At 41.7% G+C, this 17,099-nt stretch overlaps 4 protein-coding genes across 12 annotated transcripts in view; 2 read left to right on the top strand and 2 right to left on the bottom strand.

The window, feature by feature from the left end:
- The window catches only part of cyfip1 (cytoplasmic FMR1 interacting protein 1), a 46,131-nt gene extending 44,787 nt beyond the window's left edge, over positions 1 to 1,344 (top strand). For both annotated transcript variants that reach the window (XM_026157659.2, XM_026157660.2), the window contains exon 31: positions 738 to 1,344. In XM_026157659.2, coding sequence (XP_026013444.2) covers positions 738 to 902 — 165 coding nt within the window. In that variant the 3' untranslated portion in view covers positions 903 to 1,344. The remainder of the gene's footprint in view (positions 1 to 737) is intronic.
- On the bottom strand, positions 1,343 to 8,245 carry nipa2 (NIPA magnesium transporter 2). 3 transcript variants are annotated; one of them, XM_026157662.2, is made up of 6 exons: positions 8,041 to 8,245; positions 7,182 to 7,415; positions 6,711 to 6,767; positions 5,547 to 5,637; positions 5,284 to 5,444; positions 1,343 to 2,435 (listed from the first exon to the last, which is right to left on the bottom strand). In XM_026157662.2, exons 2-6 carry the CDS (start codon positions 7,318 to 7,320, stop codon positions 1,777 to 1,779), a joined length of 1,107 nt encoding a protein of 368 aa, XP_026013447.1. In that variant the 5' UTR covers positions 7,321 to 7,415; positions 8,041 to 8,245; the 3' UTR covers positions 1,343 to 1,776. The 3 variants fall into 3 exon arrangements, with proteins under 3 accessions (XP_026013447.1, XP_026013448.1, XP_026013446.1); XM_026157663.2 differs by lacking the exon at positions 8,041 to 8,245 and adding an exon at positions 7,756 to 7,779; XM_026157661.2 differs by lacking the exon at positions 8,041 to 8,245 and adding an exon at positions 7,501 to 7,659.
- Positions 8,246 to 10,759: 2,514 nt separating this feature from the next.
- nipa1 (NIPA magnesium transporter 1) lies at positions 10,760 to 16,111 on the bottom strand. The gene is made up of 5 exons (XM_026159797.2): positions 15,724 to 16,111; positions 15,599 to 15,646; positions 15,432 to 15,522; positions 12,470 to 12,627; positions 10,760 to 12,198 (listed from the first exon to the last, which is right to left on the bottom strand). The coding sequence occupies exons 1-5, from the start codon at positions 16,094 to 16,096 to the stop codon at positions 11,696 to 11,698; spliced, it is 1,173 nt and encodes a 390-aa protein (XP_026015582.2). The 5' UTR covers positions 16,097 to 16,111; the 3' UTR covers positions 10,760 to 11,695.
- The window catches only part of herc2 (HECT and RLD domain containing E3 ubiquitin protein ligase 2), a 61,921-nt gene continuing 60,930 nt past the window's right edge, over positions 16,109 to 17,099 (top strand). For all 6 annotated transcript variants that reach the window (XM_080297174.1, XM_080297178.1, XM_080297176.1 and 3 more), the window contains exon 1: positions 16,109 to 16,243. The gene's annotated coding sequence lies outside the window, so the exon portion shown is untranslated. The remainder of the gene's footprint in view (positions 16,244 to 17,099) is intronic.

Below are 17,099 nucleotides of genomic sequence, written 5' to 3' on the forward strand. Positions count from 1 at the left end.
TTGGAAACACCAAATATCAAACAGGCTCTTATAGCTCCTCCCCCTTTATGGGAGCTTTTTATAATTGGCTGTCCCAGATAAACAGAAGGTTTAAACAGCAGGTCAGCAGGGCTTTTCTGTAGTTCCACAGAAATAAATCCTAAAGCCCAAGAAAGAGTTGGCATTTTTTCCTGAAGTTGCTCATTCAGAACATCCTCATGTTCTACAACAAGCCACTAAATGAGACTGCAGAAGATGTCAGGCAAACTCCAACCCACCAAATGCACAAGCTCAGAGGCATTGATGGCCACCACGACTGCAATGTTTATGTCTGAAGTTCAGGGGTTTTTTTGTTGTTTTTTTTTAAATGCAACTGATGCAAATACTCTTGAGAAACTGCAGAGAAAATTTATCTGGCTAAAACGTATCACAAACTGTTATTTCCTGTGATGATCCAAAAGCCCGTAGGGGGGGTTAAGAAAAATAATGTTGGGAATTATTGTGTTGTCAACTTCAGGGCTGACCTACGGTACTATAAATACACCCTGCTCTCTCTGTGACCTCAGAATGGAGAGTTGGAAAAACTGTGTAACACTGAGCGTTTAGCACAGTCTGAGCTGTTGGCTTTATGTGCTATTAGAAACTGTGGCCACGTTTAAAATAAACGTTCACCAGTGAAATAGGATCTGACATAAAAGCAGCAATGTGATTAAGTGGGACCTGTTCTGAGCTCATTCCCGTGTTTGTCTCCCTTTCAGCCTCTAAAGAAGATGGTGGACAGAATCCGTAGATTCCAAGTCCTCAACAACGAGATCTTCGCCATCCTGAACAAGTACATGAAGTCTGGCGACGGCGAGAACATGCCGGTCGAGCACGTGCGATGCTTCCAGCCTCCGATACACCAGTCGCTCGCCAGCAGCTGAGGCGGCCGTCGACACTGTGGACCAGCGTGAAGTTTCAAACACTGTCCGCATCACCACGAATATCGCCCTTTAGGTCTGAGGACCATCATGTGTCAGAAGTTGGGCCACTTTTTCTTTTTTGTATTCATTTGTGCCTTATCAGAAAAGAATATTTCCCCTTTTTGGATATTCTTTGTTTTATACTTGCAGACAGAAGTAGATCAGAGAGAGGAAGTAGTTTTTATCTGACGTATTTAAGGGTTTGCGGTGGCGGGTGTTTGAGGGTGAGCATTAATCTATTTTAAGTGTGGGTGATGGTAAATTTATATTTTCTACACTGTTCAACTTGCATGCTAAACATTTTAAGTGGAACTGAAGTAACAGAGCTCAAGCTCATGTTCAGCATTTATTCACTGTGCCTTATGTTTTAATCATTTAATTCAATAAATATGTAACAAATGTTGGTTTGTGTCAAGCTTTTAATGTAAAAACTGCAAAGAAAAAGTTCAGAACTCCCAACATTAACTGCCGTTACCTTCAAGTATGACGACAACTCAAATCATAGAACGTCCTATCAAATGTAGTCATTGTCAGCAGGACTTCATAAAGTATATATATATTTATATATATATATTAAAACTTCATCTGATTCATAGAAAGGAAGTCGGTGCATGTCCATAAAACCTTTTTATAAAACTTATTTACAGCGCTACACAGGAATGAAATTAAGTTTAACTAGAGATGAATATGAGCCATATTCCAAGAAAAGTAAGGCAAATTAAAACATTAACTACAATCCACTGGTCTGTTTACGCCCCGGATCGCTGATTGTCTCATTCTCGCGCTCCACGTCTACATCAGAGCCGTGGCCGAGTCTTCTGGAATAGGGAGGTCCTTAGTGATCCAGCAAGGACGTCATCGTGCCATTCCTTCTGGAGACGCTGTCGAAATGCGAAGCCGTGTCTCGCTCCTCCAAGTCTCCGGCCGACTTCTCATCCAGCAGTTCGTAGGCGGTGTGAGATGCTATGCCGTTGGCTGTGGGAAACGCTCGTTCTTCCTTCCGCATGGACACCGCGAGCGTGGCCAGGCTCACGCTAACGTCTTTAAAGGCGTGGAGCAGGAAGATGCCCACGATGATTGTGAGGAAGCCACTGAGTGTACCGATGACATCGTCCGCTCCCATGTGCTCCCACTCTTTGAAGAGGATGGCAGAGCAGGTGAGCACGGACGTGGTGAAGAACACGTAGTAGATTGGCGTTACCAGGGAGGTGTTGAAAATGTCCAGAGCTTTGTTCAGGTAGTTGATTTGCGTGCTCACACAGCCCACTAGACCCAGGAGCAGGATCCACGCCAGCGGGTTTTTCACCACGCTCGTCCCGGCGATCGCTTCCTTGATGGCGATGCCCAGTCCTTTCACACAGGACACAGAGAGTGCTCCGATTACCGAGCAGATGGTGATGTAGACTAGGATGTTGGTCTGGCCGTGGCGGGGACCCACAACAAATATGAAGATGAGTGCAACGATGATGACGAGGGTGGCAAAGACAAGGAACCCTGAGAAAGAAAAGGAGAAGAGGTGGGACGGGGAGCATTTCAAGAAAATAAGCATCTGCAAACCATCACTTCAATAAATCCAATCTTATCTAATTCCGGGTTGCAGGGGGCTGATCCCAGCTGCCATAATGTGTACACCTAGGCCAGGTTGCCACTCTGTCACTGGACTAATGGAGAGACAATTTACACTCACATTCACACATATGGGCAATTTAGAATCATTAACCCAACCCCACCGAGTACCCAGAGAGAACCCATGCACACACAGGGAGAACATACAAACGTTTAACAGTTAAAATTAATGTAGCCCTTCCAACTTTAACGTGTGACACACAAATCTTTTTTTTTTTTTTTTTTACTTCCAGAGAGCAGGAGTCTGTTTTGTGAGGTTTTTTTCACATCGTCTTTGAGCTAAAACAAATCGACTGAAGCAGAATGACACAAGTTTAGCTTTTCAAAACCATAGAAACAGATTTATTTCCCTCATATTTTGCATATTAACACATTTGTTCATATGAGAGTAGTTAGATAACTAAAAGTACTCGCAGAAAGAAACATCTTAACCAGCTGAAATAAAGAGATTACATTATTGTTTCAGTTATTTTAAAGTTTTTCCATGACCTGTTATTCTCACATGACTCTTAAGTCAGGAAGTGTTAGATTTGTATTATAAAGATTGGATCTTGCTCCTGACCAAATATTCTCCACATTCAAATAATCAGAAAGAGTAATGCTAACAATGAAACTAACAGTGGATACTAAATACTTTTTTGCTTCAGATGTGAACTTTGTGTTACAACAACAGAAAGTGACTCAAACAATTCCTGAGTTATCGCAGGTAAATTCCAGCTTCCATTTCCTGTCTGATGGAAATGAAAATATTCCAAATATACAGTGGGGCAAAAAAGTATTTAGTCAGCCACCGATTGTGCAAGTTCCCCCACTTAAAATGATGACAGAGGTCAGTAATTTGCACCAGAGGTACACTTCAACTGTGAGAGACAGAATGTGAAAAAAAAAATCCATGAATCCACATGGTAGGATTTGTAAAGAATTTATTCGTAAATCAGGGTGGAAAATAAGTATTTGGTCACCTCAAACAAGGAAAATCTCTGGCTCTCACAGACCTGTAACGTCTTCTGTAAGAAGCTTTTCTGTCCCCCACTCGTTACCTGTATGAATGGCACCTGTTTGAACTCATCATCTGTATAAAAGACACCTGTCCACAGCCTCAAACAGTCAGACTCCAAACTCCGCCATGGCCAAGACCAAAGAGCTTTCGAAGGACACCAGGAAAAGTATTGTAGACCTGCACCAGACTGGGAAGAGTGAATCTACAATAGGCAAGCAGCTTGGTGTGAAAAAATCAACTGTGGGAGCAATCATCAGAAAATGGAAGACATACAAGACCACTGATAATCTCCCTCGATCTGGGGCTCCACGCAAGATCTCATCCCGTGGGGTCAAAATGATCATGAGAACGGTGAGCAAAGATCCCAGAACCACACGGGGGGACCTGGTGAATGACCTGCAGAGAGCTGGGACCAAAGTAACAAAGGTCACCATCAGTAACACACTACAACGGCAGGGAATCAAATCCCGCAGTGCCAGACGTGTTCCGCTGCTGAAGCCAGTGCATGTCCAGGCCCGTCTGAAGTTTGCCAGAGAGCACATGGATGATACAGCAGAGGATTGGGAGAATGTCATGTGGTCAGATGAAACCAAAGTAGAACTTTTTGGTATAAACTCAACTCGTCGTGTTTGGAGGAAGAAGAATACTGAGTTGCATCCCAAGAACACCATACCTACTGTGAAGCATGGGGGTGGAAACATCATGCTATGGGGCTGTTTTTCTGCCAAGAGGACAGGACGACTGATCCGTGTTAAGGACAGAATGAATGGGGCCATGTATCGTGAGATTTTGAGCCAAAACCTCCTTCCATCAGTGAGAACTTTGAAGATGAAACGAGGCTGGATCTTCCAACATGACAATGATCCAAAACACACCGCCCGGGCAACAAAGGAGTGGCTCCGTAAGAAGCATTTGAAAGTCCTGGAGTGGCCTAGCCAGTCTCCAGACCTCAACCCCATAGAAAATCTGTGGCGGGAGTTGAAAGTCCGTGTTGCTCGGCGTATAGTAAACGTTTGACCTCTGTTATTGCCAACAAAGGTTATGTTACAAAGTATTGAGTTGTATTTTTGTTATTGACTAAATACTTATTTTCCACCCTGATTTACGAATAAATTCTTTACAAATCCTACCATGTGGATTCATGGATTTTTTTTTTCACATTCTGTCTCTCACAGTTGAAGTGTACCTCTGGTGCAAATTACTGACCTCTGTCATCATTTTAGGTGGGGGAACTTGCACAATCGGTGGCTGACTAAATACTTTTTTGCCCCACTGTAGCATCTGCTGAATGCGCTTTCACAAAAGTGAAAATACACGCTTTAGTTGTTCAGAGGGTGGGGTTCACTGAAACCTGCTGCTGGTAAACAAAGAAACTGAACATTTCTTCCACCTGATTGCCTGGAGCCAGTTTCCTCAGTGAAACAGAAGAACGATGCAAAATAGGATAACAAGTTTCCTGAAAGATCAACTTGCGTTTTTGTTTTTTTTTTGTACATTGTATTGATCAGTGAAAATCTGCAGATCTCTGTTAGTGCCCGGGACCGGTGTTGGGAGTATAGTGGCTTGTGATCCCCTGAAGCTGGGTTTGTGCTGCCTTCAGGAATCGAACCTGAGACCTTTTGCATGTAAGGCATGATCATGTTTTGTGAAGCAAAGATGAATATTTGGAGGAAATATCTGTAGACACGATCTACAGAGAAGAATTTTTTTCTGTACCTGGGTCAACCAGCTTGGCCGCCATCTCCTCGAGGCTGCTGATCTCCTCTTCCTTCGGCGCGTGAATGACCATGGTGGTGGAGCCCAGGATACTGAGCAGACAGCCAAGCTTCCCGTGCAGGTTTAACCGTTCCGTCAGGAAGTATGACGACAGCACGGCGCTGCGACCAAAAATAAATAAATAAATAAATTCATTTCAGGTCACACACACTCTTACACAATCAAAACATTGAGGTGGATGAGACACATGCACTCATCAGTACCTGACGAGCACGCTCAGGGCTCCCAGCGGTGTGACTAGCGTTGCAGGAGCAAAGGCGTACGCGGCGAAGTTGGCCGCTTCCCCAGCCCCCACTGCAAAAGGTTAACAGACAGTTATTTCCACACATGAAGGAAAGTAGAACTGTCCTGTGACAGAGACATGCAAACACTGTAATACTATCTGAGGTTTAGGGCATTTTGCAACAGAGGTAGTAGAGAAAGAAAGGTTTGACAATGGGACAGTGACAAAATATCTTAAAGCTAGCGAGATGAAGCTGGATTATTACATCTGTAATAATGAAATACATGCACCAATATACCATCTGATTCAACAATGAGATTACATTTAGCTCATTTGTTATTACCAAACACTTTCGTTCATTCCCAGGTCCTTGTTTTTATTTTTGGACTTTCCTAGAGTAGCCCTGCATGATTCACAGTTCAAAATAATCCTAATTTATCTCACTTGTGTAGTCAGACTTCATCGACTGCCTGAAATAAGCCGTTTCAGCCCCTTTAAGGAGACTTTCTGATCCCAGAGTAGGAAACAAATCTGTGATAAACTGAGTGTTTGGAGCAGTCTGAGCTTTGAAGGATTATTGTAAATACACTGAGCTCATCATTAGAAACTTTGGACATGTTTAATATGAACATCCACCACTGGAAAAGGATGACAAGAGAGAGAAAAAAAACAAGGTTTGCTTTAAAATCAAGTGTAAGACTGAGATCGTGATTACTTAACATGGTTAATCAGTCCTTGGAGAACTTAAATATCTAATATTAAAAAAAAAAGTTCTTCCTTGAATTTGAATTGTCATTCAAGAGAATGGAATTAAATAAGTAAGAAAGAATAAATCTGGGCAGGTTTTCTTCAGCTCAATCTGCCAAAGACCAATTCTGAGCTTTTCTGTAACGATAACAAAAGTGAAGGAGACGCAAAAGAAGTCCTGAATGTGTCAAAATAACAACAGCAGCAGGTCTCCTTCAAACAGCATCAGCAATCAGCATGAGCCCAGGTGGTGCATCCACAAAGACAAATACCAGCTCCTGAAACCACATGTGACCTCAACATATGCAAATATGTTATGCACCAACTCTGGAGAATGTCTGCTACACCTGCATCTGAATGATCTCATTTCATTTTGAGCCACAGCGTTATCACTTACTTGATAGTAAACCTGCCCACCACAGCCACTCTTTCAGATACGCATGACCTCCCTGCCCTGAAAAGCAAAAGAAAAGTTTTCATTTCCACGTGATTCCTCATTTCAATGTCACTTGCATGTAAGCAAAACCTGAATTATGCAACTCCTCGCTTTGACTGCAGGTCAGGCGATGGACGTGAACTGAAGGTCGAGCAGAGCGCTGGAGTTAATGATTGCTAGGATTTAAGAGTGTTCATGACTCATGCACACAAACAACATGCAGACACACACTTAAACACACCCTGCACAGGTGAGGAGAACCTGACAAGCCTGAAATGTCACAATGGATAAGCATGTGTGGAAACACCCCTCACAGGGAGTGCCTGTGAGGGGGGAACAGACAAGCAAACAAACAGAAAAAGAAGACTGAAGTGTGGGTCCCCTCAAGGATTGGGGTAACCAGCATCGATGCTCAGAAAAAAGCACCCCTACCTGCCCGTGTGGACCCCTTCCTCGCCAACCTCAGAAGTCCTTTCTTCTTCAGGATAAAACTGCCTCCGATGAAGATGCTGGAGCTGACGGCCAGCGCCAAGCCAATGTAGAAGTCATATTTGCCCCTGTCTTGAGCCATAGTGAGGCTGGATGTGTTGATGCGGTCTGTCACATTTACCAGCTGACAGCGCAGGTGCTGACCCGGTAAGGTGCAGTTCTGTCCGACCCAAACACCTGACAGCAGAAGAACAGACCACAGGCTGGAGTGAGAGACTCATAAAGACCAGTGTTTAACGTCAGCACCCCAGCAGGAACCTACCGTGACCACAGTCCACTCTACACCCTGGAAAAGCATCACCTGAGGAGTTGGAGGAATCCATCTACCTGCTGTCCTTCCTACCTACAGTCTGCTCCCATTCACGCACATCCGAGTGACTCTCGGTAAAACCTGAAGGGTTTCTGGGTGTTGTACTGAGATACATTCAAAAGCATTGTGCAACTAAGTCACCTGCTATGTAAATCACCCATCTCCAGTACTCAAGAATTCAGGAAGTGATACGAAAGGGAGGCTCACCTGGCCGCGATAGGTGAGGCTTAATGTCGAGTTAGCCTCAGGCGGTCTCTTTTTTTACGGGCTGCTTTGGTGTTTAACTGAGTCTTCCCTGTGTGGACACTAATCTGTGCTTTAACTCACCGGCAGAAATAAAGAAAGCGTGTAAATGCTGCTATACGCCGCTAGCCGCATTAGCTTCATTAGCGCGGAGGCTAGCTGGCTGACTGGTTGGCTAACGCAGAGTGAATGAAGCCACTGAGAGTCTCTTTGCGCCGCCTTTAACGAGCACAGAGCTCGGATTATTACCTGCTCACCGCGGGCTGCTCAGCTCCACACACACAAGAAGGTTCTCGCTGATGAACAGTCTGCTTTCCGGCTCCGTGGCTGCGCATCACCTACTGCTCCCTCCGCGTTCAACCAGCGCGCACACGCCGAGCCTCCAGACGCTGCTGCCGCACTGCGCGCCGCTCCTTCCGCCTCGCACAGGACACGCGGCCGGAGCGGTGTGCCCTCCGCCGGCGGGACCCAGCACCGCAGGCGGGACGCAACATCGGAACCACCTGGACCCGGAACCGCAGGCGTACTGGAAACTCCATCTCCATCATCAGGTCTACCGGGGAAACCTAGCAGCGCTTTATCATTAAAAAGAAAATCAGTGGTTACTAAGGTTATGATAGTTAAGTAAAACTAAACTGCTAAAACTAAATGTAATATCTATATATATGTATATATGTATATATGTATAGATAGATAGATAGATAGATTTCAAACGCACTAAAAATAAAATAATAATATAGATATCCTTATGATTTAGCATTTATTCGTTTTATCACAGTTTTATTACACTTGGTATTGAGGGTAATGTTTTTGAGACTGTCAGTCAGCTGCTTTCAAAAGGGCATGCCTCTCTATGCCCTTCATACCAATGACTGTAGAAAACAGTCATTGCTTCATACAATCATAATTAGAAAGACTAAAACAAAAGATTTTCAAGCAATTAAAAACTAAATTGAAGCAAAATAAATAAATAAATAAGCACTCTGGAAAATAACTGAAACCAAACTGAATTTAAAAATAAAAAGTCAAAATGAAATAAAAATCCCAAATAAAAAATAACAAATTATACTTCCTAAATAATACATTTTATTGCAAATCTGGTTTCTAATCAGACAGGTCTCACTTCAAAACATTTTGGTGTAATTTTCCAAAACAATGTATTTTAAATGTCATCCTTTGAAACCTGAATGGCCTGTTTTTGTTTCTCATACCTATATATGCTTATCTGTGGCAGACATTATAGATGTTTTAATATTATTAATTAATTAAGCGGTTTTAAAAAGCATGCAAATGTTTGTCTTTGAAATAAAGACATAAAAACTTGCAGTTCGGTGCTTAACAATGTTCATTAAACCACCAGCCTGGGTAAGGTTTATGCCACAGCTGGCATAAATGAACAGTATTGGTATTTACCAAAATCATTTTTATGTTTTTCTAATAAGTAATCCACCAGTATACGCAGGCTGTTTAATAATAATATTGTAACACTAAAAATATTTTTTTCTTCATTAATTTTAAAATGTGTTCTTTTACAACACCTAATAAAACATTTGTAAGGATGCCAAATTTCAGTTATTTTCTTGCATTCCTGATCAGAAAAATTAGTTTTAGTGGTTAAATCCTATGCTCAGATAATTTCTGACTTCTCCGAGGAGTCTATTGTGCTGGCTTGAATTTGGGTATAAAAATGTGAACAGAATCGTATAATTTTTCATTTTAAACACTTTTAAACTGTTTTTTTTAACTCGATGTTTGAGTGAATTATAGATAGACAGTATGCTGGTCTGATTTGAGCACCAAACTTGAGATAAACTGAATAATGTGATTGCACTAAAGTCCTCACACTCAGGGTGCTTTTCATCCTTTGTTATTTGGCTGCTTCAGTTTCAAAAATCTGGTTTGGAAATGTGGAAAATTTCAAAGAGTTTGTGCAAAAAGACTCAGATCTGAGGTCTCTACAGCAGGAAATCTGATCACCATGGTTCACTGCAGAACAGGGAACCATAAATATGCGCGGAGTCATAATTGACCATGCTGGGTCAGTCTCTAGTTAACAGTAAATGAGAAAGTGTCACTACAGTTTAAAAAGACGGAAGGAACTTATTCATTTATTCAAATATGTAGTTTATATTTGTTATGTTTGACTAACTAAAATAATATCCAACTCAGTTGATCGTCTATGCAAACTATTCAGACCGTCTCCTGAAATCTTCAGATTATGAGACAAAATTTCATGTTTGAGCTGCATTATAGCACAGCTTACAAACTCAAGCATGAATGTAATATTCATTCAATTGTATTCAGACATTATAATCAAAGTAAACAAGTTTATTGGCCCGTTTAAGTTAAAAGGGAAGATTAGAAGACAGTCATAAGTGTGGATGTGCTCGTCATGTTTATCATTTTTCATGATCTACTCTTAATAGTTTATGATAACAATAAAGTCACAGCCAGGAAACATCTGCTGACGTCTTCAGTGACCTCCAATAAGCTGAATTTAACACCCAGACTTTGTGTTCACTGGTGTGATAGTCAGAGAGATTCATTATGTGCCTCACAGTTTTCAAATTGTCCCAGAGGAACATCCAAGCTCCTCAGGTGTGTCCAAACTTTTGACTGGTGCTGTACATCATGTGAGATATTTGGACTGGAGCCTCCTTCCCTCCAAATAACAGAAGACAATGAAAAGCTAATCTGTAAGCTATTTCAGTAGAATTTAGCTTATCTTGTGTGATTTAAAAGTATTAATCAATCTCCCTTTTAAAGGATTATGAGTTATAGTCAGTTGCATTTAAAATGGATATAAATTAAGGGTTTGACACTGATGGAGGCACATCTTACGTCCACTTGTGTGTTTGTTCTTCCGTGAAGAGCTTCTGATGATGTTCACATGCTGGTATGTTTGCTCTGAGTCTGTGCATTAGTAATCTCAGGAGGAATGACTCATATAAATAACCAGGCATGAAAGTAGAACATTAATTAATTTATTCAAGTTTTAATGTATTCGTGTAAACAGCGAGTGGCCACAGAAGAGAAGGAATGTGTTACAAAATTCTCCTTTGCACAGAATACTCAGTCGTCCTCCACACAGCTGAAGAGGCAGCTTATGGAGTTACCTTCAATAATTTACAGGCGGCCTGAACTCACGGAGGTGATTCTAAGAACTGAGACAGCCTGTAAAAGCCTGATGGGCAAGACTCTGGAGGAAAGGAAGAAAGTTATTTACACAACAGTGACAAATTAACTGTCGGTCCTCAGACCACATTTAAGCTTGTAATGAAATGCCTCATTTATGATTCCAGTGCTCTTTAGAGTTTTTCAAGCAGGAAAATGTTCTATCAGTCTACACGTCCTCCAACTTTTCTTTTTTTTTTTTTCATTTTAAAAAAACAAAAGAAACAAAAACAGGATTTGGACCACTGGTGCGATGAGGAGAATGGAAAGTGGTTTTTAACATTGCAGGCTTTGATATGATTGAAATTTTCTGCTTCTTTTTCATTAAACTGTGATATTTTACATTGGACAACACATGGAGAGGAGAAAGAGGACCCCTGATTTTTAATGTTTCTGCACAAAATCTTTGAACTCCATATCCCCAAACCAGATGATTTAGAGTTTGTTAAAGTTCACTCAGTCGTAGATAAAGGCATTAGAAACACAGAGAGAAACATTAAAAATATAATCTTCTTTAAAATAAAAGGTGTCATAAGATAATTCAGCTGATTGAGGGTTAACTAGATGAAAGCGTTAACATCATATCTAGTGTTACTTCAAACATATTTAAGATAAAATAAACTAATTATATATCTTATGTTGTTTTGGTCATTCAAACTGGAGGTAGGAAAAAGTCTCAGGAACTCAACTTTGGCGCAGATGCGATGTAAAGGATTAAAAGGCATCTGAATCAGTCTGACTTTTCCTCTTTTTTCTTCCACGTAATCAGCGCCTCCTGGGAAATGTGCAGTAAAACAACACCGACGCACACCGTGGTTAAAGCACACAGTATGGCGAGGCTGTCTGTTATAGTCAGCGCGGTCCACTCCTTAAAGAGAAGACCGGAAGCTAAAATCACGGTGGACGTGAACGTCACATAGTAAATTGCTTCAAATATGTTGGAGCTGAAACACTCCAGCGCCTTGTTGATGAAGAAGAACTGTGTGAGGATACTGACAGCCAGCGTGCCCAGCAAGCCCAGGAAGAGCGCCCGAGCCCTGCTGCTTGACGGGCCCTCGCCGAATGCGTCCGGAACCGCCAAGCCGAGGCCTTTGCTGCTCGGCACTGTGAAGCTTCCCAGCAAGGAACATATGGCAACGTACACCATGATGTTAGATGTGCCATGAGCCGGAGCGACCCACACGATGAGAATGATCAGCAGCAGGACCACCACAAGGGCGTACGTGACAAACACTGCAGGACAACAAGAGAAACCAAGAGTTATTTTAGGAGCAGGTGTAGAGAAGTTGTATTACACACTAACTATAGTCCTTTTTACTGTCTGCAAAGTAAAGGAGTGTATATTGGTATTTAATGGCCTACTGAAAAGCTTCTGGACACAACAGATCAGTCAGATGAGGAAGTGTATATACACATATACATAATGTTGGTGTAAAACAGAATGACTGATTAAGTGCATAATCAGTGTGAAGGAAACAGCAAATAAAGAGCCCCTCTGCGTTACCTGGGTCGAGGAGCCTCTCCTCCAACTCGAGCCTTGAAGTTGCCTCTGCTGTCGGGGCGTGAATGATGAGCACCACAGAGCCGCAGCAGCATAAAACACAGCCGAGCTTCCCCAGGATGCTTAAATGCTCTTTCAAGATCCAGGAGGCCAACACAGCCCTGCAGCACCCAAACACACACCGTCAAAAGTTCAAGAAATTAAAGTGTTTAAACAGTTTCTTCTCTTGTAGAGCTTAAATCAGGGGTGGGGAACTCCAGGCCTCAAGGGCTGGTGTCCTGCAGGTTTTAGATCTCACCCTGGGTCAGTACAACTGAATCAAATGATTAGTTCATTACCAGGCCTCTGGAGAACTTCAAGACATGTTGAGGAGGTAATTAAGCCATTTAGATCAACTGTGTTGGATGAAGGACACATCTAAAACCTGCAGGACACTGGCCCTTGAGGCCTGGAGTTCACCCACCCCTGGTTTAAATGATGCAGCAGTATCATTTAAACCATTCACTAATACTACCAACAGTTTAAAGGCTGTAAATATTAATCATACTGTTGACTCCCATCAGCAAATAAAGAGGACCTTTACTGAAAGGAGTGGCTGAGATTTATTGGCTGTGTCCCGACAGTTTTACACACCTACAACCGGTGATCCAGTTTCATTAAGTTATATGATTTACAGATGCTGGCGTTGACTGACAGACATGATTTTATTTTTAAAATAACAAAAAAATTATCAGCTTTTTACAGTTGATCTTCAACTTCAGGCATGTTACCTAAAGTAGAAGATTTACAACTTCAGGTAACATACCTGTCAGATGAGAGGTGTGGCAGTGATAAGGATATAAGGATTTATGTCTTCAAGTGCAACAGAAACAACTGATTCAACAGGGCGAGAAGTTTAATCCTCTCAGGTTAAAGTAACACAAACATTCTGCTGTCAGAAATTGTGATTTCTGTCTTTTAATAACCGTTTTCCCAAGTCTCAAATAAATAATCAATCAGTGGACAAAAAGAAATAAGGATGATCACTGTTATACCTTAAAAACCATTTCAGAATCAGAAAACTTTGTTGTCCATTGGAAAGCAGGGGATTTAAACGTGTTACTCAGTGTATACAAACAAAACAGCAAAAGAAAAGGAACATAAGACACGATATAAACGCCACACAGCAAGATCATGTGATGCTCAAAAAACAAACAAACATTATTTGGCTGCAGGGAACTGATAGTGCTGTCTTTATGTCCCACTGCCTGGGTGGAGATCTGACACTGTGTGGTGTCAGTTTTTTTGTTTATCTGCTCAGTGACCCGTGACAGTTTTTGATTTGTTTTTACTGAAATAAATGTGTGCCAATATACGATGCTGTAAGTGTGAACATCTGGTCTGGTTTTGTGGTGAGTCACAGGAAGTGTTCCGCATAGCTCACTACTAGGCCCCATCCTCTTCACTTTTTCAATTCTAAAAGCCAAATCTAACTTAAATTTAAGCGTTAATGGGTAAATGAAATGGTGTATCTAGCTTCTCATCAGCAGGGGCAGATTCAGCTCCGATCGTTGACTTTTAATTATTTCTTTGAACATAAATCTGTAACGACTTCAAAAAAAGAAGTTGGGTGCACAAGTTTGAATTTATTTTGGATTTTCTGTAATCCAGACAGAGTCAAAAATATAGATACAAACACAAATAAACATACACACTCACTTTAATTTTTTAATAAGTGATGCTGCAGGTTTTACGAAGTTGACAAGGCCAAGGACTGTTAACTTCTTGTTAGTGGTCATGATTGACTTTGGTTGTTGCTGTTTGCCAGCATTAAAAAGGATTTGTTTGACAACACTCAATAGACTGACCAATACTCAGAACAAATCCAAGGAACTCAGTGAAGATCTAAGAATAAAAATTGTAGTTTTACGCAAGTTGAAAAGGTCTCTTGAATCCATTTCTAAGCAACTGCAGAATTATCAATTCAAACAACCGTAGATAAGTACAAGTTACTCAGATATATCACCACTTTGCTAAAGTCTGAACGAAGACCAAAACTGTCTCCCTTGGATGAGAGGAAATTGGTAAGTATTTTTGGGGAACAACCAAGGAACCATCAAGGCTCAAGCATGCCATAAGCTGGAACCTGTTGTAACACCAGCATCGCTGTACACAGTGAAGCAAATTTTACATCGCCATGAACTGAGAGGGAACCACCAAGAAAGAAACCCCTGCTCCAAAATCAAAACCTCCAACAGCTTGATTTAAAATTGCAAATGCCCAGGTGGACAAGTCAAATGTTTCCTGGAGAAAAGGTCAGACAAGAACATTTTTATCTATTTTAACAAATGACAAAAGGTATGTTTGGAGTAAAGGTGAGTCCTTCAAACCTAAAAACACTACACGATCTGTTAAGCATGGTGGTGGTAGTATCATGCTCTCAGGCTGCTTTGCTTCGACGGTACTGGTAGATTGCAAAAAGTGGATTGACTAATGATGAAGACCGACTACCTCCAAATTCTTCATCTTAACCCCAATTCGATTGTTAAAAGTTAATGCTCCAAACACACATTAATACTTAAAACTGCTCTTGGAATTACTAAAGCAGGATAACATAATGCTTTGGAAATGCTTTTGGAACCACAATCCTAAATGAAAATTAGTGGATAACACTTAAAAGCGGGGTCAGTGCCAGGAAATAAAGCAGCTTAAATTAATTCTACCAAATATAGCAAGAAGAGTAGTTGATTTGGTACTATATAGAATTAAACAAAATATTAGTGGGGTTATATAGATTTATGGTTGGACCTATAAAGACATTAAAGACGTATGTTGTACATATATAGCTCAAAATGACCATGATATTCATGCCCATGAGGAGTTGATTAAAACTTCTGTATGATGTTTGTAGTTTAGCCCAAAAAGATTCCACGTGGAGCTGAATACTTAAGAAACAAACAACCAAATGACGAGCAACTGAACTCACCCAAACAGCACTCCTAGGGCTCCCAGAGGAGTAACTACCACCGCAGGGGCCACATTGTATGCCAGGAAATTACCAACCTGACCCGTAATCACTGCAGAGATTCACAGACAGGTGTGTGAGACATATAATTTTCTAAATAACACACCAAGTCTGTAAATGATACTCACTACACAGTGTCCCACTCCACCACACCACATCTGTGAGGTACGACCTTCCTGTTGGAGAACATTCAAAACTTCAGTCAGTCTCTATTAATCCACAAACAGCCACGTTTACTGTTTCTGTGCTTTACCTCTGTGGCGGGAACGTAGTATCCCTTTTTTCTGCAGCACAAATGTCGACCCATTAATGAAACTTGATATTATAGCTATTGTTATTCCCAGATTTTGAGAAGAAACTGCCGGTAGTCCTGAGTCAGAGGCCATTACTGCTGCTCTGTTTACTTCCCGTTTCTTTGAGCCACAGCGACACCCAGCGGACATCTCAGCTTCACCCCAGGTCAGCCCAGCCTCTCCTATGTCCCGCCTCAAGTCTGAAAGTAGCGTTAATTTTATAACACCGCTCTGCGCGCGCAGGGCGGCCGCACTGGAATCAGTGGAATCAACATTGCCGCCTCTTGCGCAATAAACCCCGCCCGTGGGTACGCTGTGGTGATACACATGCATCGCACTGAAGCAGGCAGTTAAAACTACGTAATTTGTTTCCATGTCTCGTGCACTAGTTCGCGATCCGTCAATCAAGCCCATAATGAAGGTCTCGTTAATGCAGCAGAGCAGCTGAGGGGACGAGAGCAGATTGAGAAGAAACCGCAGGTAATTCACAGCGTTGTTGCTGAAAACTGACATGTTCCTGTCTGTGTTACTGAGCTCCGTGACCCGCTGCGTGTCGCTCGGTTCGGTGTCAGCTCACAGCAGCTCGTTTATCAGCGCCTGCATGAGAGCTGCTTTGGGCACGGGCTAGTGCTAGCTGGCTAGCAGGCTAAGTGATTAGCTTTAGCGCCAAGCTAACGCTGCCCAGCGTTAGGTACAGCTTTATGAGCTCAGTGATGCTGTGTCAGTGTGCGGTGTTCTCTGACTGCTGTTTGTTATCATGTGTGGGGAAATAGCGTCAAAACATCAAGGTTATCACTGCTTTTGCTAGCATGCAATGCTGCGATCTGCTGTTTTCCTCCCAGCGATTTATGTAGCTGAAACATTTCTGGCCCCAAATCATAATCGCCTTCATGTTATTTAACGTCGTTCAACGCCTTATTTAGGCTCTGATTAGGTTATAATTATTACTACCCCTGTTATGGATGAGTCTTTCTTGTCTTATGTAAAGTTGTTTTTCAAACCCAGCTGCTAAAGCTCAACCCACTTACTGCTTAATCACATTTTTATGCATCATCTGTCAGTGAATATTCGAGTCCAAGTTTCCCATTTGTTTACACGCCTTTTCATATTACCTGACTATGGAGAGCTTTCCTTACTGTCACTCTACACACACAGACGAATATTTATATAAAACGAAGTAACATTAACATGATATTAACACGCTAAACTAGTATAGTCGTTGCTGTATACTACTTTCTGTGTCAAACAGCCAACAAAACTGAATTACAGTCGTAAAAACAGGGCTTACATAAAGTAGAATAAATGCAGCACGACAAACATGGCCAGTAGGGTAAAA

The sequence above is a fragment of the Astatotilapia calliptera genome, chromosome 23, assembly GCF_964374335.1.
Source record: "Astatotilapia calliptera chromosome 23, fAstCal68.1, whole genome shotgun sequence".
NCBI lineage: Eukaryota > Metazoa > Chordata > Actinopteri > Cichliformes > Cichlidae > Astatotilapia > Astatotilapia calliptera.